Here is a 27,934-nt window from a genome sequence, read left to right on the forward strand (position 1 = left end):
TCTTCTCCTCACAACCAGAACAGTGATTGGCTGCTGGTGTGTGGAAATTTTCCTGGCACTACCTAAGGGCCCATGTGATGGGAGGGACCAACTATTGTCATACAATATACATAAAACTCTTAGACAAGTGATGCAGATCCCAATGGGAAGCTAGAAAAATGGAGAGGTAGCTATTGGGTTAAAGGTCAAAGAGAGACCAGGAGGACTTTGGAAGGACTCAATTGCAGTCAAAATGACAGAGGGTGAAGCAGACCAGCTGTTCTCCCTGGGTTCACACTGGGACCCTGGTGGGGAGGACCAGAGATGAGAGAATAAACAGGCCAAAGCTGGGGTCAGGAAGGCTGTGAGGGCTAATGTCTCAAGCCAGCAAGTTTATTAGTATCACAGTTCTTTACATACCTCTCAAATGGGGAGGCAGAAAACAAACCGGGGGAGTTCATCCAGCAGGAGAATCGCAGGGAACTCTAGTTCCTCTTTTGCAAAGTTCATTCTGGTACGATAAGCAAAATATTTCATATCACAGGATTTGTAATACATAACCACAGCTTTACATGAAACCGTCGATCTCAGGGCACTGGCCTGGGCCCCCCAGAGCCCTGGCACCAGTCCATTGTTGGCTTTGCCAAGAATGGCCCTGGCAGGGAACAAAAGTTCAGTGTTCTTCCTTCCGTCCACAGAGACCTGGAAGGGCCTTTGGCCCTACCTAGCCCCTGACAGAGGGAAGAACTGGAAAGACAACTTAATAAAAAAAAAAAAAATTACCAAACTAGTGCTGTAACTGAAGCCTAACATTCTGTCCATCCTTGGCAACTGTCAGAACTCACGGGAAAGCAGCCTCCAAGTGTTCCAGCGTCAATACAAGTGCACAAAAAAGTTTACAACTTGGTCCCTGTGAAAGGAACTGAGAGTGATCATGAGTTAGTATGCAGAGGACAAAGATCCAGTCCCCCAGCCAATGTTCTTAGCCCTTGGCTTCGTGACAGGGTCTTGCTATGCAGGCCAGACTGGCCTCAAACTCCTGAGCCTCCTGCTACTTCCTCCTGAGGTCTGGGGTTATGTGCAGCATCATATCTGCCCATGGCCAACGGTAACAATCACATCACAACAGCTCTCTTTCCTAACGCAAAACTCATACACTTCACACCACCTGATTACTGTAACTTACAAAGAGAAACGTTATCGCCCGTAATTCTACTCTTTCACAGACCCAGCTTCCCTCTGAGACAGTGCTAAGTGGGGCTCTGGAGAACATCACAATTGCTAAACCCTTCATCCTCAACCATCTAGGGGAAGGAAAACCAGCTCTCTGCAACAGGGCTAGTTCACAAGCCAAAACTCAACCTTCATTCCTGATGCCTTCAGACACAAGAGGCAGACCTCCTAGGCTAGTGGGTATTTGGGATGGCACGGGCAGCCCTCCTCTTGTTGGCTTCTCTGGTTCCTGAATCGGATCGCTCCAATTCCAGGGCCTTGTATCAAGTTATCAGATGTCCAGCAGTTTCCAAGACTTTACTTCGGACAGCCCCCATCCGAAACCCTGGGCTCCCCAGCTGCAGTCTAGGCTCTGCCGCCCTCACACCCACACTCATCCCTCGGCACCCGAACACCCACACTCGGTCCCCAGCAGTCGTCGTCCATGGGTTTGGAAGCCCCAACCTTATCCCCACACCCAAGATCCGGAAACCCACTCAGTCGAGGCTCCCAGGCGGCAGTTCAGTTCCCATAGCAACTGCACCGCGCACCCGCATAGCGCTTCCGGCCGGGTGGCCGGGACGCACCCGTGACGTCACGGCGCCGCTTTCCGGTGGCTGAGTCGAGCTGAGGTTGTTGTGGGTCGGGGGCGCCATGGGGGCGACTGGCGACACCGAGCAGCCGCGGGGCCCCGGCGTGGGGGAACGAGGCAGCCTGGAGTTGGGCGACGCTGGCGCGGCAGGACAGCCGGTTCTCACGGTGAGGGCGCCCGGGCGAGGCCGGGGCTCGGGCCGGGCAGGGCCTCGGGCTCCCGGGCTCCAGGCCCGCGGGCAAGAGAACGCGGCGGCTGTGCGGCCCTGGGGTTGCCGTTTTCTCCGTGCCGTGCGACGACCTGGATTCAGATTCTAGCTAGGTGACGTGGGCCTGATGTGACAACCTCTGAGCGCCAGGTTTCTCTTCTGTGAAGTGAACAGCAGTAACCTCAGCTTGATGGAATTGTAGTGGGATGGGCTGATAAAGGCGGGTAGAGCGCCCTTATCACCCGCCACAGAGTAGACCCTTGGTAAACACTGCTGCTCTTCCTCTTGCCCTTCCGCCGCCCTGACAGGGTCTTCCAGCCACTGAATTTCCCTTCGCCCCAAGGTGGGAGAAGTGAGAAGCAGGAACGTCTAGGTTTAGCTTTATACCCACTTTCTCCTCGTCCCCACCGCGAGAGACCTCGGTGACATTTGCTCCCTTGGTCCCCACAGAACCCTTGGAACATAATGATAAAACACCGGCAGGTGCAGCGAAGGGGCCGCCGCTCGCAGATGACTACAAGGTAAGGCTGGCCCTGGGTGAAAACCTATATCCGGTTATGTGGACTTGGGTGAGTCCTTTGGGAATCCCACTGCGCTGAGATCAACCCGCAGAAAGAGTCCTGGAGTGGGGGGCGGGGCGGGAGGAGACTCAGGGACTGTGATTCTCCCAGTGACCTTAAGTCAGTTTCATGTTCAGGAGCAAAACAGGGAAGGTATTACAGTCTGCTACAATCTCTCACGTATCCCCTTTCTGCGACTGAGATCTGTAAGTCAGAGAATGGAAAACCGATATTCAGACAACTGTCATAATTCAGGCTCTGACGATTATTATTATTTGGACAGTCCCTTCATTTCTCTTAGCCTCTGTTTTCTCAGCTGTGATGTGGGGCTATTAGTTAAGTGTCCTGCCTAGGGAAGGGAAAGAACCCAGGATGGGCCTTTGGAATTCTAGTTGTGTTTTTGGCCAATGATTTAGTAATCACAGCACTTGACAGAGGCAGGTGGTGGGTCTCTGAGTTTGAGACCAACCTGATCTACACAGTGAGAGCCCATATATATGTGTGTGTGTATATATATATATAAATTTCCCACTTCACAGAGAGAGTTACGATGAAACAAAATGATGTGTGTGTGTGTGTGTGCGTGCGTGCGTGTCTGTGATCTGCCCAGACTTTGAGCACAAGGCTGGTGTGTCCAGTACTGCTTCTGCCCAGTCTGGGAAGTATGTTTGGGACACTTCCCCTGACTCCTGACTGTCTCCCTCCTGAATGTAGTTTCACAGACCCAGCGATCTCTATGGATCTCCTCCGTGCTGTCTTGCAGCCAAGCATCAATGAGGAGATCCAGAGTGTCTTCAACAAGTACATGAAGGTAAGAGGGGCACGGTGGTTAAAGCTAACAGCACTGCTAAAACAGACAGTACAGCCATGTTCAGTAGCAGGCCCAACTACTCAGGAGACTGAGGCAGTTGACAGCCAGCTGGGACTACATAGTAAGACCCCTTGGTCGAGGAAAAGAAGAATGGAGGCTGGGAAAGTGGTTCAAGGATCAGTAGTGAATGCTGCTACCTGTGACTCCAGGTCCAGGATCCAGTGCCCTCTTCTGGCCTATTCAGATATATACACAGTGTATATGTTCCACAGATAGATAGATAGATGGATGGATGGATGGATGGATGGATGGATGGATGGATAGATAGATAGATAGATAGATAGATAGATAGATAGATCTATAGATATCTATCTATCTATATATATACATACATTTGGGAAAAATCTTTAAAAGAAAAGGCCAGGCATGGTGACACATGACTTTAATCCCAGCACTCAGGAGACAGAAGCAGGTGGATCTCTGAGAGTTGGAAGTCAGCCTGTTCTACAGAATGAGTTCCAAGACAGCCAAGGCTACACAGAGTCCCTATCTAAAAAAAAAAAAAGAAGAAGAAGAAGAGTGGACAAAGTGGACTCCCTGCCTTGCTCCTGATTTCAGTTTTGAGTTTTCCCTGTTTAATATAATGTCAGCTGTAGGTCTGTTATATGCAGCCTCTGTTATGTTGAGATACATTCCCTCTCTTTCAAGTTTATTCAGGACTTTTTATCACAAAGCAACGTTTTATTTTGTCAGAAGCCTTTTCTGGATCTAATAAGATGATCATGTGGTTTCTGACTTGAATCCATTGTGTAATGAGTTACATTGCTGGTTTACAAATGTTGAACCATCCCTGCATATCTGGAGTAAAACTTGCTTACTCATGTTTGCCATGTTTTCTGAAATCAGTTTACAAGTATATCGTTGAGAATTTTTCTTCTATGTTCATTAAGGAGTTTGGCCTATAATTTTCTTCATCCTGCTTTGGTATCTGGATAATGCAGGCTTCATAGAAAGAAGTAACTGTAGATCATGTAAAAACTTTGAAGCCACTTTGGGTTTTTGTTTTCTGGATGTTTTGGTTTGTTGTTGTTGTTGGGCTTTGGATTTTTGTTTTGGGTTTTGTTTGTTTTTTAAATTTTTTTTATGTGTATGAGTGTTCTGCCTGCATGCATAGATGTGTGCCACATGTGTGCCTGGTGCACACAGAGGTCAGAAAAGGGTGTTGGATCCCCTATGGCTAGAGTTCACTGTGGGAACCGAATCCTGGTCCTCTAGAAGAGCGGCCAATGCTCTTAACCCGTGAGCCATCTCTCCAGCCCGAGATAGTTTTTGTTCAATTGGTTTTGTTTTTAAAGTCAGTTGTTACTGGGGCTCAAAGAAGCTTAGAATCCTTGGGGGGGTTGTTTTGGTTTTTTGTTTTGTTTTCTTTTCTTTTGTTTTTCGAGACAGGGTTTCTCTGTAGCTTTGGAGTTTGTCCTGGAACTAGCTCTTGTAGACCAGGCTGGCCTCAAACTCACAGAGATCCGCCTGCCTCTGCCTCCCAAGTGCTGGCCTCCCAAGTGCTGGCCTCCCAAGTGCTGGCCTCCCAAGTGCTGGGATTAAAGGCGTGTGCCACCACTGCCTGGCTGTTATAACCTTGATCCTTCTATTTCAACCTGTGAATGCTTTAAAAGAATTGTTGGTTTTTTTTTTTTTAAGGAGGGGCTGGAAAGATGCTCAGCAGTGAAGAGTGCGTACTGTTTTTGTATGGAGGATCCTAGTTTGGTTCTCAGCATCAAGGTCAGGTGACTTACATCTGCCTGTAACTCCAGCTCTAGGAGATCTAGCATCTCTGGCTTCCTCAAGCACTGTAAACACATATACATAATTAAAAATAATTTTATAAACCAAGCATGGTGGCATGCACATACATTTAATCTCAGCCCTTGAAAGGCAGAAGCAGGCAGATCTCTGTACGAGGTCATCCTGGTCTACATAGCAAGTTGCAGATGAGCTAGTGCTACATAATGAGAATACATACACAGAGAGAAATAAATACATAAATAATCAATATATTTTCTATTTTAAAAAAAAAGGAAGCCGGGCGGTGGTGGCGCACGCCTTTAATCCCAGCACTTGGGAGGCAGAGGCAGGCGGATCTCTGTGAGTTCGAGACCAGCCTGGTCTACAGAGCTAGTTCTAGGACAGGCTCCAAAGCCACAGAGAAACCCTGTCTCGAAAAACCAAAAAAAAAAAAAAGGAATTACTATCATGTAGAGAATAGACTACAGGAGACCCAGTTAGGAAACTAAAATATTCCCAGCAAGAGACGATAGTGTTGGGCCTTAGCAAAAGAATTTTATGTACTTTTACATCCGTGGCTGTGGTCACAGTGAAAGAGAAGAGAACGTGTATACCCAAGGCATTTGTCCTGGGCAGCCATGAAAACAAAGCTGCCTTTGGCTTACCATGAGGAGGAACACAGTGGGGATCAGAGCTCAGCTTCAGGTCTTCCCATAGAAACCTGCTCTCTGTTCCATCTTCTGTATGTAGTGCTCTACTCCCGAATATCCCATGTCCCACTCTGGTTCACACCTCCACTATTTCTCATCCAGGCTCCTGCTATCGTCCAGATAGGACTTTTCTTTTTTAAACCTATTCTCCCTATAGCTGCCAGATGTGCCTTTGAAATAAAAGTAAATTTAAGATTTAAAGAAAAAAAAAAAGAGCCAGGTAGTGGTGGAGCACAGCCCTCGAGAAGCAGAGGAGGTGGAAGCAGGATTAGTTTAAGGCTGCCTAAGCTACCTACTAAGACTATCTCAAAATTTTAAAAGCTGAGACCATCAGGGTGGCTCAGAAGGTACAAGTACTTGCTGCCAAGCCTGATAACCTGAATATAATTCCCATAAAACACATGATAGAAAGGTAATACCCAAATCTACAGACTGTCCTCTGACCTCCACAAGCATGCCATGACATACACCCACATGAATGCACACATATTATATGTATGTATGTATGTATGTATGTATGTATGTATATATAAATGTAATGGTATTTTTTAAGGTTAGCAGTGTGGCTCAGCCTGCCTAGCATACACTGACCCTGGGTTTGCACCTAAGCACTGCAAATAATAATTAATAACATTATGGATAGATGGGTAGAAGAATGAGTAGACATAGTAAAACAAATATAGTAGGACTTTGGACTGTGTATATGGAGGGTATTAGATGTTTATTGAATAATTCAACGTTCCTGTTTCAAATTTTTGATAAAATATTCTCTACAGCCAGATGTGCGTGTGCCTGTAACTTTGGCACTTAGAAGGTAGTGACGAGAAGATGAAGTTTAGGCTCATCCTCAGCTATACCTCAAGTTGGAGGTCAGCCTGGGCAATGTGAGGCCCTGTTCTAAAAACAGGAAACAGGCCAGTGAGGCAGCTCAGTGGGTAAGGCACTCGTCCTGAAGCCTCCCAGAACTCAGCATGGTAGAAGGAAAGCTCCAGCTCCCCAGAATTGCCCTCTGACCTCTGTACACCGCTGTGGCACCAGCGTGCTCAAATACACATACATATTAGTACCAGTTTTTAAATGTTAAAAGCAAAATAGAAAAATATTCCTTACAAAATATTATAAATAATTTTAAAATAAAAGCTAAAAGTCACTAGGACTCACCGTCAGAAGACTGCCGACAGTGACTGCAGCCTTCCAGCTGTGTCACTTGCATACACCCTTGTCATCGTGGCTGGCTTCATATATGTTTGATGATGTTTCTAGACCACCACACAGTAGCTCATCCTGGTTCCTAATAGTTACAGAGTGGTCTCTTTCATCAGTATGCTGTAACTAGTTCCTAGGAGACCCAGGTTGTTCACAGCTTTTCTCATGTCACAAGAAATACCACAGTGGAGCTAATGACAGGGCTCAGCAAGGAGAGGCACGTGCCACTATGCCGAAGACCTGAGTTCAATCCCCAAGACCCACATCATGGAAGCAAAGCACCAACTCCCGCAAGCTGTCCTTTTATTTCCACATGCATACTAAATAAGTAAATACATAAATAGATAATTAACATAATTTTTAGTTTGAAAATATTATTCTGCAATAACGCTGTAAATCTCTATCTTTATTCACTTGGGGGGGTTCCTAAGGGGTCAGTTCCTCACTGTGGCATTGAGGAGTAGTAGGGAAAGAAAGTTGCTCTCCAGGACGGTGGTGCTTTGTGCAATCATTTGCTCTCCCTGGTTTTGTTTGTTTGTTTGATGTTTTGATTTGAGACAGTATCTCTCTATACAGTCCTGGCTGCCCTGGAACTCACTATGTAGACCAGGCTGGCCCAGAACTCACAGAGAGCATGCTTCTGCCTCCCGAGTGCTGGGACTAAAGGCGTGCACCACACGCCTGGCAGTCTCCCTGGTTTCTGATGCTAACAGACGCACTGGAGTCGCTCAGTGGGAACTGACAGTGCGTCCTCATAGCTGCCTCCCACAGTAGGGGCACTGTTTGTAGTCTCCAGAATTTCCTGTATCTAAGAGAGAACTGATTCTTTCTCTTAAGGATACAATTTGGGTGTTTTAAAAAAGATTTATTTATGAGTGTTACTCACTGAGACATCTGCTTGATCCAACTTGGACACTGTGTTCCCAGGCGCCTCTCAGGTGTTTGGGGCCTCATGTAGTGCCCTGGTACTTTCACAATCCATGCTCTCCCTCTTACCCAGCAGAGGAAGCATCTGCCCTACTTAACCTGTCTGTTCGTGTTGCTGATATCCTGGGATTCTTGGACAGGTCACCTTCCCTGTCCCATAGATAAGGGATTGGTACTTGAAAATCCATGGCTTTTCATTAACTTGATGTTTTCTGCCTATATTGGCCCATTGCTACAGGTGTAGCAGTTTTTACATGTGATTTTGAAATTGAGAGGCTGTGCATAAGCAAAGCCCACAGTCATCCATGGTGATCCCATATTCCCTAGATTCCCTTGGTTCATGCAGACTCACAAGTCTTCTCTCCTTGTCCCCATCTCCCCCAGTTCTTCCAGAAGGCAGCATTGAACGTGCGAGACAATGTCGGGGAAGAAGTAGACGCGGAGCAGCTGATTCAGGAGGCCTGCCGGAGCTGCCTGGAGCAGGTGAGGCCCTGGGTGCGGCTAAGAAAAGTGCTCTGTCATTAATGGGACTTGAGGGGCATCGGTAAGCCACTTACATCTAGGAAGAACTTGGGGCAGTTGCTGACAAAGCAGGAGGAAAAGTAGCTTAAGTCTGTGCCAGGTGCCATACCAGGTGTGTCATTTCACTTAGGTCTCAAAAAGAAAAGACAAGCCCTGTAAGGACTGCTTTGTTCATTCCTGTTTGACAGATGAAGAAACTCACAGAAACATAGAATGAAGTGGTGGTTACCTGGGAAGCTAAGGAAGCTGACAGTCACAGGGTGGGTTCATTCTGGACTCCAATACGTAGAATGGTGACAGTAGTTGTTGGTATTCTTCTTTACTTGATGTCTGCTTCTTAAGTGTATACACATGTACACGTACATAGTGACACCTGTGTATAGTGATGATATAAAACTGTGATGATCATTTCATACATACACCAGGTCAGCACATTGTACTCCCTCATATATGTAATATATGTTTGTCAGTTTTACCACAATAAAGCTAGAGAAATTTAAAAGACAAGCCAGGGCCAATAAGATGTTTGCCCTCAAGCATGATGGCCTGAGTTTAATTCCCCAGAACCCACTCCTGGGAGATGTCCTCTAACACACACGAGTATCCACACACATACATGTGTACAGTAAGTGAATAAATAAAATTTTGTCACCAGGTGGTAGTGGTCCAGCATTCAAGAGACAGAGGCAGGCAGATCTCAGTCTGATCTATAGAGCCAGTTCCAGGACAGCCAGGGCAGTTACACGGAGAAACCCTGTCTCAAAACAACAACAAAAAAAAAAATTGTCACATTCTTTTAAAAGGCAAGCCAAAAAAACAAGTTGTAATTCATAATGCACCTCGCCTCTGCAAGTCGTTGATGGATCCTTTCAAGTAACCCTCACCCTTTAGGGGTTGTGGGACCTAGCACCCTTTTTGCCTTCCTGTATCTCAGGTGTGGTCAGATTTGACACCCGTTCTATAAATGACTGTATTCCAAGACACTAGAGAACCTGTTTGTCTGTGTCAGCTGCTGCTATTAATAGGGATTGTCGCATCGGCCACATACTTTGCTTGACTGGGAATCCATTAACTATGCTTCACTTGACTGTGAAAGATAGGCTCAGTTACTTAGAGCCTCAGAAAGGAGCAGAACCACTGCCTGAACCTCTGGTTCTCGGAGACTGAAGTTTAAACCACCAAGTCCCTGAAAGGCCAGCTTCTTTACTCCAGGAGGGAGTGTTGTACAAGAGCAGTTGCAGCATTCGCTAACAACAGACGTTTGCTAATAGTGTTTTCGTAAGGTTGAGCCAAGGCAGGACTAAACTAAGAAGACCTTCACTTGTGTGGTTCTCCAGTCCCTCTCCTCTCTGTTTGTGTGTATATCACATGTGCATGTGTGCATTCCATGGCAAGTTCTGAGTGCATGTGTGCCTGCTCCATGCAAGTACATAGAGTCAGAAGACAATTTTCTAAGTTCTTCCTTCTACCAAGTGAATCCTGAGCATGGAACTCAGATCATCAGGCTTGGCAGCAGGTGCATTTACCTCCTGAGCTCGCTCACTGGTCCCCATCTTCTTATCTCTCCATTTGTTATTTATTGAGGACCTACTTATGCTTAGCACCAGGCTGGAGCAATGTGCAGAATGGGCATAGCCTTGATAGTACTTGACAAGTGGTTGTCTGGTGAGAGGGTTTGCTAGATGAGGAGTCCAGGGAAGAAGAGATGGAGTGTGTCTAGGAGCAGGGGTGGCGTGTGACCAGTTTCACAGGGGGGAGACAGTAGTGCATGGCATGGCTGCAGAAGTAGGCAGAGCACTCAACCCAGTGAAAGAGGTAGATGGGTAACCACAAGAGGAGCCCAGTGGGGTTTGTGTTTCGACTGCTGAACTGGAGTGTAACTCGGCAGCACGGTGCTTGCCTGAGCTCCATCCCTAGCACCACAGAAGGAAAAGACAATGTTCTGGCTGCTCTGGGAACATTGGATTGGAAAAGGAGTTAGGAGATTCCGGAGGAGTTCAGATAAGAGGTGAAGACAAAGGAATGGGGGAGATGGCTCAGTGGATAAGGCACTTCACAAAAATCTGACAACTTGAGTTCAACCCCTGAACCCAACCAAAAGGAAGAGAACCAACTCTACAGAGTTGTCCTCTGACACCATGGGTGTTAAAGTGTATATGTCTGAACACACACTAAGAATAATAATATATCATTTTGTTTGAAGAGTTAAGTGGGCATGATCCATATCATTGTATCGCTGCTTTCCAGTCTCCTGATCCCCCAACATGCCACGCAGATCAGCCTAGCAGCGCTGAAGTGCTTAGAAGCACAGGTGTGGAACCCAGGAGGTTTTGGTCACTTGGAATCAGAGCAGAGCAAGTTAAAGCTCGGGGCCCAGAAAACTTAGAGCAAGTTCCTTCTGCTTCTAAGCTTCATTTTTTCATCTCTGAAGCAGGGAATAGAGCCACTCCCTACCACCAGGGCTTTGCTAGGGGCTTTGGATGGAGCAGTGTGTTTAAATTCAAGCCCAGCACAAATACAGGCAACACAAGCACATGAGATGGTAACTACACTGCAGTTACAGTTCTATCAGAAAGGATTCTTTCTCACAAAACCTACGTTTCAAAACCAGATGTGATGGCGTACACATGTAGTCCCAGGACTCAGAAAATAGAGGCAGGAGGATCTCTGTGAATTTGTAGCCAGCCTGGTGTACATAGTGAGTTCTAGACTAGCCTGGGCTACACAGTAAGATCCTATCTTTAAAAACAAAATTGGGCTGGAGAGATGACTCAGCAGTTAAGAGCTCTGACTGCTCTTCCAGAGGTCCCGAGTTTCAGTTCCCAACAGCTCACAGAAGTCTGTAACTGTGGTCCCATGGGATCCAGTGCCCTCTTCTGGTATGCAAACAAAACACCCATACACATGAAATGAATCAGTGAATGAATGGATAAATAAATAAATAGCTGGGCATGGTGGCACACACTGTTAATCCCAACACTCGGGAAATAGGCAGGCAGATCTCTGAGTTCAAGGACAGCCAGAGCTATACAAGGAACCTTGTCTTGAAAAACTGAAAAAAAGAAAAGATTCTTCAGACTAAATGTGAAGATGATTACACTAGGATTGTTTTAGTTTGGTGATGGTGGTGGTAGTAATTGTTTTACATTAACGTCAGCACAGGAGGTCAGAGAATAACTTGCAGGAGTCAGTTCTCCTTTCCCTAGTGAGTTCCGAGGTGAATGCAGGTGCTCAGGTTTAATGGCAAGCATCCTTACCCACTGAGCCAACTTCCCTGTCCAGTTGTTTTATTTTAGGTGCGTTGGTTTCACTTCTTATGCCATATCTTGCCCTTTTCAGCTTCCTCATCTCCCTAACTCTTCCTCCAGTGTTTGTTAGGGGGAAATGACTGAGCTTATTGGCTGAGTTTTGCCTCGAGTTTTCTCTTAATTGTTTGGTTTTCTTCTAGAAGGTAGTTGCTTTTATTCATTTTATTTTTGCAGATAGCATATGTTCATTAAGAGTTGCTCGTACACACCTTTAATCTCAGTGCTCGGGAAGCAGAGCCAGGTGGATCTCTGTGTATTTGAGGCCAGCCTGGTTTATATAACAGGAGATGTTTGCATGATAGTTAGTATAGACTAAGCTGGGCACATCCCCAGCAATGAGGAGGCAGAAGCAAACGTATGGCAATTTTAAGCTAGAGTCCAGCTTGGCTACCTAGCAAGTCCTAGGTTAGCTTGACTTCATGGAAAAACCCTGTTTCAAAACAAGGGTTGGGCCGGGCGATGGTGGTGCACATCTTTAATCCCAGCACTTGGGAGGCAGAGGCAGGCGGATCTCTGTGAGTTCGAGGCCAGCCTGGTCTACAAGAGCTAGTGCCAGGACAGGAACCAAAGCTACAGAGAAACCCTGTCTCGAAAAACCAAAAAAAAAAAAAAAAACAAACAAGGGTTGGCAAGATGGCTCTGTAATTAAAGGTGCTTGCCCAAGCCTGACAGCACAACTGACAGCTCTGTAAGTCCCCCTCTGACATCCACAGCTATTCCGCTGCATGAAGACACACACACCCAGTTATTAATGTAACAAAGAATGCAGGCTTTTTCTTGTTTTAGACTGCCCCAATACAAATCGATTGACTAGTTGTGTGACCCTAGGCGAGTTACTTCACTTACTGTTTTCTCACCTGCAAAATAAGGGTTCTGTCTGAAAGTGTTAAATGTGTTGATGGTATTAACACAAAAGCTCAGTAAGCGTTCCCCACTGCGTCCTACTGATAGATATTGTACTTGATCTTAGCCAAAAGACTGAGAAGCAGTTCTTTGCTGCATTAAGATGTAAAAGTAGAGGGTGGGGAAATGGCTCAGTGGTTAAGAGTGCTGGCTGCTTTTCCAAAGGACACAGGTTCAGTTCCCACAGGGTAGCTCACAACTCCCTATAACCCCAGTCCTAGGGGATCCAATACTCTCTTCTGGCCTCTTTGGGGATCAGGCATACATGTAGACACGCACCCATAAAAGTAAATCTTTCTTTAAAAGGATGTGAAAGTATGGGACTTGGGGAAATGGCACAGTGGTTAAGAGCCATACCACTCTTTCGTTCAGTTCCCAGCACCTACATCCAAGCAGCCCACAACTATCTGTGACTCTAGCTCTCACGCCATTCTCTGTCCCCTCCTTTGCCAAGCCAGGTCTTCTCTCCTTGGGGTTTTTCACCCCTCCTGCTGCCAAAACACACACACACACACACCTTTGTTTTTCTTAGTGTCTCACTGTTGTCCAGACTGGCCTTGAACATGCAGCAATCCTAGTGCCTCAGCCTGAGTGCTGAGGTTAATGTGAGCTGGCTGTTGTGCCGGGAACCAGGTTCAGAGCCTCACATACACTAAGCACACTCCAGCTTTTGTTAGTAACCTCTTCAACAATGATTATGACAAAAAGATGGTAAGTAGCTGTCTCACCAACTCCTTTCCTCCGTGGTCAACAAGCAGAAGCAGAATGTGTTCCATAGCCAGCTACTTTTTATAAATGGACACATGCCTTTCTGGCGTGTTCATCTTTGAACATGAATGTGAGTCCATGCCCTTGGGTGGTTATGGGAAAGTTAACCCATTCTGAAGCTCGGCATGCAAACTGTTTCACTTCCACCACGCCGATGACTGGCAACACTGGTCTTTCCCTTTCAGGCAAAGCTACTCTTCTCAGATGGAGAAAAGGTGATACCCAGATTGACCCATGAACTTCCAGGGATCAAGGTCAGAATCATTGTGCCCTAAGACCTTGAGAAAGGGCAGTCAGGTGGGAGGCAGGTAAAACTTGTGGACCTGGGAAGTTTCACACACCATCACAGGTAGGGCCAAGTCCCAAAGGACTTCTGAGATCTGGGTCAGGTGGTGGCTAGAGGGTGGAGTCCCATAAAACTGCTGCTCCCAGGCACTAACTAGCCTTGTTCCCTTCAGCGTGGCAGGCAAGCAGAAGAGGAGTCCCACCGAGGAAGCCCCATTCCCAAAAAGGTAGGAAAGCATGGACCTTACAGCTGGGAAAGGGCCCTTCTCTTCCAAAAGAAGGCTTTGGCTTTCATTGCCTTTGGGCTTTTCCAGGCGTGGGGTGGCAAGAAGAGAAACAGTTGCTTTCCAGGTCACTCCCAAGGTCATTGGTTCTCTCTGGACAACCATCTCCACTAACTGACCTAGCCCCAGCACCCTGGAGCAGGGATGCTGCCCATGATCAGGGCTCTGACAGCTCTTCTTTGTGCAGAGGAAAGGTCGGCCTCCTGGACACGTCGTGTCAAATGACCGGGCAGCAGCTGGCATGGTGTGAGTAGGGGCCACCAGTGCTCTAAGAGCTGAAGGGACCTGAGAGAGGGAATGGCCATGAGTGGGAAGAGGTTAGAAGTGAAAGTGGTCTAAGCTCCTGTGGGAGAGGGTTGCCCGGTATGGCTGTGAGACGGAGATGTTCTCAGCTGCTGTTGTACACGCAGAGCGGTTCCAGCTTGATTAAACACCAGACCTGATTCATGGTTGGATGTTTAGAGCTGGTCTAAGTACCAGCTTACAGATAGTCTCTAAACAGGGCATTTAGCAGATTTAAAAGAAAAAGTCAGAATTCTATGCACTAATAGGGCATGGTAGTGGACTCCTCAGATCCCTGTACTTAGGAAGTGAAGGCAGGAGTATTAGGAGTTACTGGTTATCCTCAGCTACATAGTGACTTAAAGGCCAGCCTGAACTACATGAGACACTCACAAAAAAAAAGATATTAAAAGGCAAAGCACTGCTACAGAATGGCTGTTATCAAAGAGCGCTTTAAAATTCTATTTATAGAGCATTTTAGATACATCACAAACCGAGTAAAAGATACGGAGCTATCTGAAACCCTTCCCGCCCCTACATGTGCACAAACTCCCTATTGATAACACCTGACACCAGAGTGGCACATTTGTTACCACTGATGAATCTGCCATGATTTAGTGCCGTCATCCAGCCTATGGGCGGGCTACTGCAGGGCTCCTTCCTGGTGTTGTGAGTCTGAGTTTGGACAAAGTGATAATGATCTGTATCCATTTAGAGCATCCAACTTGAAGCCTCTGTCCTGTCTTGGAGACAGGGTCTTACTCTGTAGCCCTTTCTGACCTGGAACTCACTAAGTAACCCAGACATTTTCTTTCTTCACGAACCACAAGCTGGGCAAGGCAGCTGCTGCTCTTACCTCTTTTTGACAAATGAGAAAACTGCAACTTGAAGATTCCTGGACTTGCCTCTCACTAGGTTCTAAAGCAGCTTCTGGTCCAGGCTTTTATATATATATATATATATTTCTAATGAGTTGCCAGAAAACAGTGCGCCATCATCACCCCTAGTAAACTTCTTTCCAGGCTCTGTCCCTCCCTCCATCACTTGGAGAATTCACCTCTCTTTTTTTTCCTTCCAAGCAGATGGAAACCAAAGTCCTGTGAGCCAATTCGCCGAGAAGGGCCCAAGGTATGCTTGTGTGAGTGGGTTAGTGGCCGAGGCTCTGGTAAGGTAAAGAGGTCAGAGGTGATGCACGATGATGTGCTCACCATTCCAGAGCCGTCTTCCCCATCCAGACCATACTCCAAGGAGAAACTGTGATTAGAAGCAAAATAAAAAGCTGGGCTTGGGATAGCTTGGTAGTAAAACTCTTGTCTGGAATATGAAAAGCCTTAGATTTAATCCCTAGGATGACAACCAAAAAAAAAGAAAGAACGAAAAGAATAATAGTTATTTCTTGTTGTGCTCTATTTTTACCCACTGTACATGGGTATGTTGTACTGAGAACACGCCCCTCTCCATACTCGGCTACTTTCCCTTTCTCTGTCTGACCCCTCCCATTAGTCCCCTTTGTTTCCCTAAGCAGTTTCTTTTCTACATTCATATCATTTATTCATATGTGGTTTTATAGATCTATATAAAATCTAAAAATCGCACATGAGAAAACCTGTGTTGTCCTTCTGAGACCGACTCAATCATTGAGTGTGATAGCCTGTAGCTGGTCATTTTCCTGCAGACGGCATGACTTCAATCTTGATTGGAATTAGAGGGAAACTAAAAGGCTGGGCTGGAGGCCTGACATGAATGAGGCCCAGAGTTTGATTTAAAAGTCAGAGCACAGGGGGCTGGAGAAATGGCTCAGTGGTTAAGAACACCGGCTGCTCTTCCAGAGGACCTGAGTTCAATTCCCAGCACCCATATAGCAGCTCACAACTGTCTGTAACTTCAGTTCCAGGAGATCTGCCATCATCACACAGACATGCATACAGGCAAAACACCAATACGTATAGAATAAAGATAAATAGTTTTTAAAAAAGAATGGAGGTGGGTGGTCCTTGGACTTCCCACAGGGCAGGGAATCCTGATTGCTCTTTGGGCTGACGAGGGAGGGGGACTTGATTGGGGGAGGGAGGGAAATGGGAGGCGGTGGCAGGGAGGAGGCAGAAATCTTTAATAAATAAATAGAATGAATGAATGAATGAGAAAAAAAGTCAGAGCACAGTGCTACACAGCTATAATCCCAGCACTTGGGAGGCAGAGGCATGCGGATCACTGCAAGTTTAAGAGCAAAAGCTAAGTCTCTAAATAAGAGGGTTGAGTTTTAACTGGTAGCCACTAACACTGCTTCGTAGGTGAGGGCAGGCATCACCCAGGATCTCTTGTCTGTCCTCTCACTTACTCTCTGGGATGGTGTTATGGGGTGCAGATTGTGTTCCTGTTCTGAACTGTGGGCAGAAGTGATCTTGTTTACTGGGTTTTCTCATATTTCAGGACCGGTCTTACACCTCGCAAGCCTCTGTCCTTCTCACACCTCTCTGCTTTAAACCGTGCATGTCTTCCTTTGTGCTCGTCCTCTCTGCTGAAGTTGCACAGGCATGTCAAACACAGCTGCTCTGGCTATAGCCTGTGTCCAGTAAGGGGACTTGGCAGGCTAGGCAAGTGGCCCACACCACCCAGACCACTTCATGTGCACCCCTTCTGAAGCTGCATTCTTGTTCCTAGAGGACAAGTTTCCTTGGCAGAGAAAGGTCCTTCTTTGTTCAGAAGTAGCTATGCCCCCCCCACCAGAACCTCCAAACAAGCTCTTAAACACAGCAGATCCAAAAATTGTAATGAAGGGGACTAGAAAGATGGCTCAATGATTAAGACCAGTGGCTGCTCTCCCAAAGGACCAGGGTTCAATTCCCAGCACCCACACGACAGCTCACAGTGATATGTAACTCCAGATCCAGGGCTCTGACAACCTCACACAGACAAATATGCACGTAAAATAAAAATAATAAGAGAGAAAAGAAAAATTGTAATAAGGATCTTTCCTCAAAAAAAAATGGGTTTTGTTGTTGTTTTGTTATTTTGAGGTAGGATCTCACTGTAGCCCAGGCTAGCCTTGAACTCAAGATCCGTCTCAGCCTCATAGGCTCTGGGCCCATAGGTGTGCACCACTGTGATGGGCTCCACTTTTTGTGGTGGTGATGGTGCTAGGGATTGAACATAGGGCCTTGTATGTGCTAGGCCAACCGTTCTCAGCTAAGTTACACCCCCGGCCCACTCTTCAAGTCTGTTTCCTGGTCCTTACCCTTAGCTGCCTTGCCTGCTGTCTTCCCTCACCTTAGCCTGTGAGTGTGCTACAGTTCCTGTTCCCACTTCCTCCTCACTGTTGCCATAGCTCCCACCCTTCATTACTTCAAGTTCTGATTTGTCCCGCGGCACTCTGTCCATCACCCACATTGCTGACAGAGTGAACTCGTTAGCACACCAGGCTCTCACTTCCAGTAGAGGCTTCTAGAGGTTCCCCGTGGTTTGTGGCTCGCACGACACAAACTCATCAGTGTGGCCTGGGTCCTCCAGTTCTCTGTGCTGCTCTCTCCAGCCTCCTTGTGTGCCTCTCACTTCCCCTCTCCTTCAGCAACACAGAAATTACACTCCAGAAATTGTTTCTCCAGTATTCCAAACAATACCCATCAGTCTTTCTGTGTCCTGCCCTGTCTGGGTTGCCCTTCTCCTCCCTCCACCTGTTGGATAGCACTCACCCTTCCAGAAGTGACTTCAGGCATTGTCTCTTCACGAGAGACTTTTTATCTATTCCATCCAACCCTTTTGATGTCTCATGCCCTGCACCCAGCCCCTTCATGGCCCCGTCAGGTAGTGTTCTTTCAGTGTGTATGCGGGGACTCCTGGGGAACAGGCTGTAAGCTCATCTCCCTAGCCTAACATACTGTCAGTACTTTGTTTCCTGCGTAAGCTGTTGAATAATGATGAGGAGCGGGGAGGAAGAGATGGAAGCCATGGTGCTGCCTTGCACAGCACAGTAAACCTCCCCTCTGGCCTGTTTCTTTCAGTGGGACCCAGCTCGGCTGAATGAATCTACCACCTTTGTTTTGGGGTCTCGAGCCAACAAGTAAGTCTGAACCCTTAGTACTCATGGGAGGGGGGGTTAGCTCAGGGATCCACGACAGGGGCTGCACCTACTACCACCCATTTTTCATTTTTCAGGGCCTTAGGGATGGGAGGCACCAGAGGGAGAATCTACATCAAGCACCCACACCTCTTTAAGGTAGGTGACTGCTGGGAGGGACAGGCATGCACTGCATGATGTAGACGGCTTAGAGACTGCAGAGCACAGAGAAGCAGCATGCACTGCATGATGTAGACAGCTTAGAGACTGCAGAGCACAGAGAAGCGCGGGCACACGCCTGGAAGTCAAAACATCTGCGTTCTAGCTCCCTGTAGCCGTCTCCTGTACCTTTTGCCCAGCTGTGCCAAGCCAGCCCAGTTTGGAGAGCTCCATTCGCCTGTCATGGGATTGTCCCTGAAAGGGCAGTGTCTCTACGTGCAGTGGTGTATGCCTGCAGTCCTCCTGCTTGCCACCGCTCAAGCTAAGGCTGGGAACAGGGGTGCGATCCACCCTTCTTTTCTACTGTTAGTTTTTTGTGGAGTTTTGTTTTGTTTTTTGAGATAGGATTTTTCTGTTCCACCTGCCCTGGAACTGGCTCTTTAGACCAGACTAGCCTCAAATTCAGAGGTCTGCCTCTACCATTTGAGTGCCGGGACTAAAGGCATGCATGACCATGTCTAGCCCTGCTTTTATGGGTTTTTTTTTGGGGGGGGGCGGTTGAGACAGGTTTCACTGTGTTGCTTTGGGACCTGTCCTGGAACTCGCTCTGTAGACCAGGCTGGCCTTGAACTCACAGAGATCGACCTGCCTCTGCCTCCTGAATGCTGGGATTAAAGGCATGCACCACCACTGCTGACACTTTGTTTTTTAATCATAGAAATATAGACCCCTTTTACCTGGTATTATGATACACACCTGTAATCCTAGCACAGGGGAGGTAAAGGCAGGAGGATCAGGAGTTCAAGCTCATGCTCTGCTACAAGTAATTGGTTCATTGGACAAATATGTATTGACTGCATATTAAATGCTGAACACTCACAGAATGCTGGACATAAAGCAGTAAATGGAATAGAACCAAAGTGGTGGCCCTTTCCAAAGAGGAACAAGAAAACAGCTGAGTCTGGTAGCACATGGCTATCATTCCAGCCCTTGAGAAGAGGCAGTTTCAGGAAAATCAGGCCAGCCTCAGCTACATAGTGAATTGAAGGTTAGCCTGAGTTGTCTCAAGGAAAAGAAAAAAAATTACTTGTTTTTTGAAGCAGGGTTTCTCTATGTAGTCCTGGTTGTCCTGGAGCTCACCTTGTAAACCAGGCTGGACTCTAATTCTCTAACTTACAAATATCCAATATCCTCCTGCCTTTGCTTCTGATTGCTGGGATTAAAGATATGTGCCATCACCGCCCGGTTAAAAAGTTTATTTAAAAAGACAAAGGGATGAGACTAGGAAGCCTAAAATACTTATTGACTGGTGGTGGGGTGTTTTGAGGCAGGGTTTCTCTGTGTAGGTTTGGCTGTCCTGGAACTCACTCTGTAGGCCAGGCTGGCCCCAAATTCAGAGAGCCACCTGAGTGCTGGGATTAGCATCAAGACGTGTGCTGACACCACATGGTAGCTGACTGCTAATTTTATAGAAAGACCTATTAGTCTGAGAGATGACATTAAAGGCGTGCGCCACCACGCCTGGCCTGAGATGACATTTTAGTAGCTTAGCTATACTACAAGAAGAGTTCGCCCTCATTTTACTTTAACAACTGTATAGAATTCACAGGATTGCTCTTTGAGACGGGGTCCCTTGTTACTCACTCCAGGTCCTCCTGCCTCCATCTCCCAAGTTCTAGGATTATAGACCTGTGCCACCATGCCCAGCAAGCCCTTCCTTATTGGTAGATATTTCCTTCCAACCTTTTGATGATAAAAACTGCCCCAGCGCTGGACAGTGGTAGCTCACACCTTTTTATCCCAGCACTCGGGAGGCAAAGGCAAGCAGATCTCTATGATTTCGAGGCCAGCCTGGTTTCAGAGAAACCTTGTCTCTAAAAACCAGGGGGAAAGGAAAAAAAACTGCTCCAACAAATGTCTATGTATCTGAAAATAGAATTTCTGCAGCAGCAATCACACCCTTTTAATTTTTTACTATAATACTTGGAAAGTGAGAAATTATTTTAAAACTCAAAGGAAAGTAATCATATATATGCCTGGTACAGTCACAGGGAGAAATCACAAGTAGAGATCAGCCTGATCTACATATGAGACCCTGTCGCCACAAAATAATGACATTTGTTAAGAAGACCAAGGATGACTCAGTGGTAGAGCACTTGCCAGCACTGTGACAAGCACCTGTAGTCCAGCACTTGAGAGACAGAGCCAAAAGAATTGCCATAAATTCTTGGCCCAGCTGGCATGACCCCACCTCCAATAAACAGCCATCATAGCTGGAATCTCCACCTCTCTGCTTAAACAGCCTGCCCACTTTATGACCTAGCTCTTTTGAGCATTTGTGTATCACACACTACATTTACCACTTTGCACTATCATTGTTCCTAACAAGAACCCTGTTTTGTTTTGTTTTGTTTTTTTTTAAAAAAAAAGAGAGAGAGAAAGGCCAGGTGTGATCTGTCACACACACCTTTAATCCCATCAGGCAGGTCTGCCTAACTCTACAGGCAAGTTCCAGGACATCCAAGGCTACACAGAGAAAACCTGCCGGGGAAAAAAAGAAAAAAAGAAAATAAAGGGGGGCTGGAGAGATTGCTCAGAGGTTAAGAGCATTGCCTGCTCTTCCAAAGGTCCTGAGTTCAATTCCCAGCAACCACATGGTAGCTCACAACCATTTGTAATGAGGTCTGGTGCCCTCTTCTGGCCTTCAGGCATACACGCAGAAAGAATATTGCATACATGATAAATAAATAAAATATTTAAAAAAAAAAAGAACCCTGTAAAATAAATGCTGGCTCTCTCTTGACAAGGTCTTAGCCCTGGCTGACCTTAAATTCACCACAAAATTGAAGGTGACCTTGAACTCAGGTCCTCCTGTTTCCACCCAGTACTGGGATTAGAGGCTAGCACAACCTTTGTGATTAGAAAGAAAATGGCCCCCAAAGGGAGTTGCACAGTTAGGAGCCAAGGCCTTGTTGGAGGAAGTGTGTCACGGTGGATACGGGTTCTGAGGTTTACATGTGCTCAAACCATGCCCAGTCAGACAGTTCACTTCCTGTTGTCTTCCTTTTTTTTTTTTTTAATTTTTCGAGACAGGATTTCTTCGTAGCTTTTTTGGTTTCTGTCCTGGAACTAGCTCTGTAGACCAGGCTGACCTCGAACTCACAGAGATCCGCCTGCCTCTGCCTCCCGAGAGCTGGGATTAAAGGCGTGCACCACCACCACCCGGCCTTCCTGTTGTCTTTGAGTCAAAATGCAAGGATTCTACTCCAGCACCACGTCTGCCTGCATGCTGCATTGCCTCCCACCATGATTAAATGGATAACTAAACCTCTGAGCTGTAAGGAGCCACCGCAATTAAATGTTTTCCTACACAAGAGTTGCATGCACCAGGCAGTCTGTGGCACACACCTTTGATCCAGCACTCCAGAGGCAAAGGCAGGCAGAGCTCTTGAGTTTGAGACCAACCTGGTCTACAGAGCAAGTTCCAGGACAGCCAGAGCTGTTATACAGAGAAACCCTGTCTTGACAAACAAACAAACAAAAAAAAAAAGAGTTGCCATGGTCACGTATCTCCACAGCCACAGAACCCTAACAGACAGCCGTGCCTGGTTGTCCTGCTTTCCATTCTACAGCGACACAGCTGGGTCTGGAGGAGTCACCACCCAGACAGGTGGTAAGAAGTTCAGCCTTGGTTATCTTTGTCGAACTCTAGAAGCAGGTGGTTTACATGATGCTATTTCTTGACTTTTGTTTTAGGAAATACAATCTTACCAGGAATTAGCACATGCTCACAGGCCCAGGACTCAGGCAAAGACAGGAAGATCCAGAGTTAATCCTAGCCTGGGCTACATAGTGATAACCTATCAGAAACCAAAAAGAAAGAAAGAAAAAAATTACTGACCACACGATAATTATAGGTGTTCTAAGGCACTTGTGATCATTTTAAACAGGCTAGATCCAAAGTAACTGTCACTTGTTTCCAGAAATGCTGTATTTTTTTTAATTTTTTATAATTTATTTATCTTTATTTTATGTGCATTGGTGTGAAGGTGTCAGATCTCCTGGAACTGGATTTTCAGACAGTTGTGAGCTGCCATGTGGGTGCTGGGAATTGAACCCGGGTCCTCTAGAAGAACAGTCAGTGCTCTTAACTGCTGAGCCATTTCTCCAGCCCCAGAAATGCTGTATTTTAAGAAGGGTCTGACCGTCTTAGTTAAGGTTTCTATTCCTGTGAAGAGACACCATGACCACTGAAACTCTTATAAAGGAAAAACATTAAATTGGGGTGGCTCACAGTTCATAGGTTTAGTCCATTGTCATCATGGTGGCTTGCAGGCAGACATGGGGCTGGAGAAGGAATTGAGATTCCTCCATCTTAACCTACAGGCTGTAGGAAGTGATCTGCAATACTGGGTGTAGCTTAAGCATAGAGGAGACCTCAAAGCCTACAACCATAGTGACTCCTACTTCTAGCAAGTCCATACCTACTCCAACAAAGTCACACCTCCCAGTAGTGCCACTCCCTATGAGAGGGAGACAGTTATATTTAAGCTACCACAGGGACTTAAGAGAGTGGACACGAACCCAATCTCCAGCAACTAGTTTGCAACCCCAAGCTTTCTGGGCTTGGCTCAGCCTGCATTCTAGAGATTCATGAGCCTTGGCTATGCACACCCTAGACAGAATCCCTGTAGTGTCTGAAAGAAAATGGCCCCCAAAGGGAGCCGGAACTATTAAGAGGTATCGCCTTGTTGGAGGAAGTGTGTCACTTTGTGGGCGGGCTTTGAGTTCCCCATCAAAATGATAATGGACTGAACCTTTGAAATTGTAAGCAAACCACCCTAGATAAATGAGCTGCCTTGGTCATAGTGTCTCTTCACAGCAATGAAAACTCTTAACTAAACCTGGCAGTGGTGGCGCACACCTCTAATCTCAGCACTCAGGAGGTAGACGCAGGTGGATCCCCATGAGTTCAAGGCCAGCCTGGTCTACAAGAGCTAGTTCTAGGACAGGCTCCAAAGCTGCAGAGAAACCCTGTCTCAAAAAAAAAAGAAGAAAGAAAGAAAGAAAGAAAGAAAGAAAGAAAGAAAGAAAGAAAGAAAGAAAGAAAGAAAGAAAGGAAAGAAAGAAAGAAAAGAGTAAAACTCTTAACTAAGACAGTCCGGTTGGTAAGAACTGTAAAAAAAGGGGGGGGGCAAGAGAAGAACCCTTCCTATTAAGCTAACATGTTCCCCCACTGGCTTTGTCCCTCACAGTATGCGGCAGATCCTCAGGACAAGCACTGGCTAGCTGAGCAGCATCATATGCGGGCAACAGGCGGAAAGATGGTGAGCATTGTTTTCACATGTGCCACTGCAAAAGACCCAACCAACCCAGGGACCACGAGCTCTTGGCCACAGCTTGTCTCCAATTTGGTAGACTCCCTAAGCACCAGATGTTGACTTGAGTTTTTCGTCCTCTTTGATAACATACAGTATCCAGACTGTATATTTTTCATCTTTACATGGCTTTATTTTAACCTCTATTTCTTCTATTTTTATTTTTAATTTTTGGCTTTTTGAGACAGGGTTTCTCTCTGTTTCTTTAGCTGTCCTGCAACTCACTCTGTAAACCAAGCTGTCCTTGAACTCACAGAGTTCTGCCTGCCTTTGCCTCCCAAGTATGTGTCACCATACCCAACTACTCTCTTTTTTTTCTTTTAAGGACTTAATTCTTCTTTTCTCTCCCAAGCGTACATATATTTTTAAACACACTGCAAACTGTTTAGAGGTTTTTTCGTCTGAAACTATCTTTACTGTATCTCTCTTTTTCTGATCACACAAGTCTTTAATTTGCTAAACAATATGGCTAGAATTAAAGGCATGGCTTTGACAGCTGGATCCACCCCATTTCTTAGCTTTCTGAGAACCTAGCTTCATGGTGGAGGTACTAGCCAGAGCCATAATTGTATGGTATTTCAAGGTCCATGCCACCCAAGAAGCATGCTGTCATCATAAACACCATAAACAAGTGTTTTGTGGCAGAGCCTATTAAAAGGGCTGCAAAGTTTTTGCAGCTAAAGCTGAGTCAGGAAGCCTCTCTAAAATGAGACCCATTTCCTCTAACAAACAGCCCACCTGAGAAAATGCTACCGAGAAGCCGTGTAACTCTGTTCTTTCTGTCTAGAATTACTTCCCAAGCCCTCTCAGGCTTTAAGTCGATGCAGTTGTCCACGTGGGCACCATTTGTTGACTGAGATTTCTGTCCTGCCTGGTTCCTGCAGTCGTTAAGTCCCAAAGAAAACACAGAGGTCTACATTAATTATAAACTGATTGGCTTAGTAGCTCAGGCTTCTTATTAACTCTTATAACTTATATTAGCCCATAATTCTTGTCTGTGTTAGCCACATGGCTTGGTACCTTTTTTTTTTTATTTATTTATTTATTTATTTATTTATTTATTTTGTATGCAATATTCTTTCTGCGTGTATGCCTGAAGGCCAGAAGAGGGCACCAGACCTCATTTCAGATGGTTGTGAGCCACCACGTGGTTGCTGGGAATTGAACTCAGGACCTTTGGAAGAGCAGGCAATGCTCTTAACCACTGAGCCATCTCTCCAGCCCCGGCTTGGTACCTTTTTCAGCAAGGCAATCACATCTTGCGTCCTCTGCTTCTGGAAAAGACTGAAACTTTCCTCTTTCCATAATTCTCATTGCCCAACCTCTAATTCGACCTGGTCACCCCGCCTATACTTCCTGCCTGGCTACTAGCCAGTCAGTGTTTATTATACAAGTATAAGAAACAAATCTTGGGGGCTGGAGAGATGGCTCAGTGGTTAAGAGCTCTGGCTGCTCTTCCAAAGGTCCTGAGTTCAATTCCCAGCAACCACATGGTGACTTACAACCATCTGTAATGAGATTTGATGCCCTCTTCTGGCCTGCAGGGATACATGCAGGCAGAGCTCTGTATACATAATAAATTTAAAAAAAAAAAAAAAGAAAAGAAAAGAAAAAGAAACAAATCTTTACAGGGTAAAACCATTGTCCCACAGCAACCAGAAATCTGGGAAGGAAGATCTGCGAGGCCTGTTCCTCCAGGCTGAAGAGCAGCAGAGTCCTATTCCTAGGCTCCCTCACCCCTCTCACCTTCCCACCTCCTGCAAGATTGCAATCCTGTCAGACGCCCATAGGAAAGGCTGTTTACAAGACTTTTTTGTTTGTTTGTTTGTTTGTTTGTTTGTTTGTTTTGGTTTTTCAAGACTGGGTTTCTCTGTAGCTTTAGGAACCTGTCCTGGAACTAACTCTTAGTTCAGGCTGGCCTTGAACTCACAGAGATCCGCCTGCCTCTGCCTCCCAAGTACCAGGATTAAAGGTGCTTGCTTTCAAGACTCTTTTTGTTTCTGTCTTTCAAGACTGGGTTTCTCTGTGTAGCCCTGGCTGTCCTAGAATTCATTCTGTAGACCAGACTGGCCTCAAACTCAGAGATCCCCCACTGCCTCTGCCTCCCAAATGCTGAGATTAAAGACAATCACTACCACTACGAGGCTTTGTCTCAAATTTTTTTTTTTTTTTTGGTTTTTCGAGACAGGGTTTCCCTGTGGTTTTGGAGCCTGTCCTGGAACTAGCTCTTGTAGACCAGGCTGGTCTCGAACTCACAGCGATCCACCTGCCTCTGCCTCCCAAGTGCTGGGATTAAAGGCGTGCGCCACCACCGCCCGGCTTGTCTCAAATTTTTAAAAGAGGTTGTTTGTTTCCTAAAGACCAGTGTGTCTTTAGGAAATGGTGTGTTGCACCTGTGTCCCAGCACATACATGAGGGGTAAAGGCAGAATCAGGGATTTAAAGCCAGTCTCCATTATATGACAAGTTTGAGGCTAGCCTGGGCTACATGAAACCATATCTTAAAAAAAAGATGTGGCAGGCTGCTGGGGATATAGCTCAGGGGTAGAGTGCTTGCCTGGTATGTGTGTGAGACCCCAGGTTTAATCCTCAATACTAATTTTAAAACTTCTTTATTACATCTCATTTAGTGTGCATTGTGTTTGTGTCTGTGGCACAAGCCTATAATCCCAGCACTTCTAAGGATAAAGCAGGAATACTGCAATGAGCTCAAGGCCAGCCTGGGCTACAAGAATTACAGGCCAGTCTGAGCTACAGGAACAAAAACAGATACCACGTGTGAGCTCAAGGACTGTAGGCTGTGGCCCTGTACAGACCTGGGAGAACTCAGTGCTACAGCCACTACACAGTAGCGCTGCTGACTGAACCCACCCCTCTACACAAACTCAAAACCAAGTTATCTAAGTCCCCAGGGCAAACACCACCTCCTCCTGTCTCCTCCATATTCTGCTAGCTGTCACCATTTTGTTATAAACCACACAAGTCATGTGTGTAAAAGCCACAAATAATCAGCAAAGCCAGCCTCCAGTGTCTTCCTACACACTCTTCCCAGGTTATCGGTAAGCTGCATCCTGAGTCTGGCTGGTAGCAGGCCGTACACATTAATAGACTGTTTCTGAATCCGTGTGAAATGACTCAGAGACCTTAACCCCTCTCCCTTGCCTCCAGGCCTACCTTCTCATTGAGGAGGACATCCGAGACCTGGCTGCTAGCGATGACTACAGGTAAAACACAAGGGGCCTTTCTCGGACCTCCATCTGCCTTGGTAGGCACGCGGATGAGGCCATCACCCTCCCTTTACCATCCCTCCAATGTCTCCCCAGAGGATGCTTGGACCTGAAGTTGGAGGAGCTGAAGTCCTTTGTCCTGCCATCCTGGATGGTTGAGAAGATGCGGAAGTACATGGAGACACTACGAACTGAAAATGAGCATCGTGCTGCTGAAGCACCGCCCCAGACCTGAGCCAGGTGTTCTGGCTACTCCACTTGGCAGCCTGCCTCTAAGACCCTCTCTCCCAACCGGCTGAGGCCCTCCTGGGACTGGGTCTAGTTGGATCTTAGCAGCATTAAGCTGTACATGAGCTAGTTTGTAGTGACTCACTGCAGAGCACCCGGACTGGCATGTGGTTCTGTTTTTAAAGTTATTGGACAATTAAAAAGTTTGTAATAAACACAAATGGTGAGCCTGCTTTAATGACTGCCTACTGGGGTCTGATGAACAAGGGCTGAAGTACTGGGCACACCAGAAAAGGACCACCACAGGCCCACCCCCCATCTTACTAGGAAAACTGTCCTTTGCCACTCTCCCCTGTCCTTTTTCCAATATAGGGAATGTTGAGCAATGACAGCTAGCCCCGCCAGGGTTTGATGGCCAACCAAAGGGAAAATGCTGTTGGCCTTTATTACCCCAGTGTTACAGGCTAACACTGACCTGCAGAGGTAGCACACCAAACCTACCGGAGAACCATAAGACAATTACATTTGGGGGCTGGAGAGATGGCTCAGT

At 46.4% G+C, this 27,934-nt stretch overlaps 1 protein-coding gene across 2 annotated transcripts; it reads left to right on the forward strand.

Annotated features, from left to right (window-relative positions):
• The first annotated feature begins 1,774 nt into the window (after positions 1-1,774).
• On the forward strand, positions 1,775-27,605 carry Dnttip1 (deoxynucleotidyltransferase terminal interacting protein 1). 2 transcript variants are annotated; one of them, XM_075963013.1, is made up of 13 exons: positions 1,775-1,950; positions 2,442-2,512; positions 3,266-3,362; positions 8,372-8,470; positions 13,674-13,742; positions 13,947-14,000; positions 14,245-14,303; positions 15,419-15,467; positions 18,338-18,396; positions 18,492-18,552; positions 23,808-23,879; positions 27,098-27,153; positions 27,253-27,605. In XM_075963013.1, the coding sequence occupies exons 1-13, from the start codon at positions 1,846-1,848 to the stop codon at positions 27,389-27,391; spliced, it is 990 nt and encodes a 329-aa protein (XP_075819128.1). In that variant the 5' UTR covers positions 1,775-1,845; the 3' UTR covers positions 27,392-27,605. The 2 variants fall into 2 exon arrangements, with proteins under 2 accessions (XP_075819128.1, XP_075819129.1); XM_075963014.1 differs by having other exon boundaries at positions 1,776-1,950; positions 15,422-15,467.
• The last annotated feature ends 329 nt before the right edge of the window (positions 27,606-27,934 follow it).

Source organism: Microtus pennsylvanicus, chromosome 2 (genome assembly GCF_037038515.1).
Source record: "Microtus pennsylvanicus isolate mMicPen1 chromosome 2, mMicPen1.hap1, whole genome shotgun sequence".
Taxonomy (NCBI): Eukaryota; Metazoa; Chordata; class Mammalia; order Rodentia; family Cricetidae; genus Microtus; species Microtus pennsylvanicus.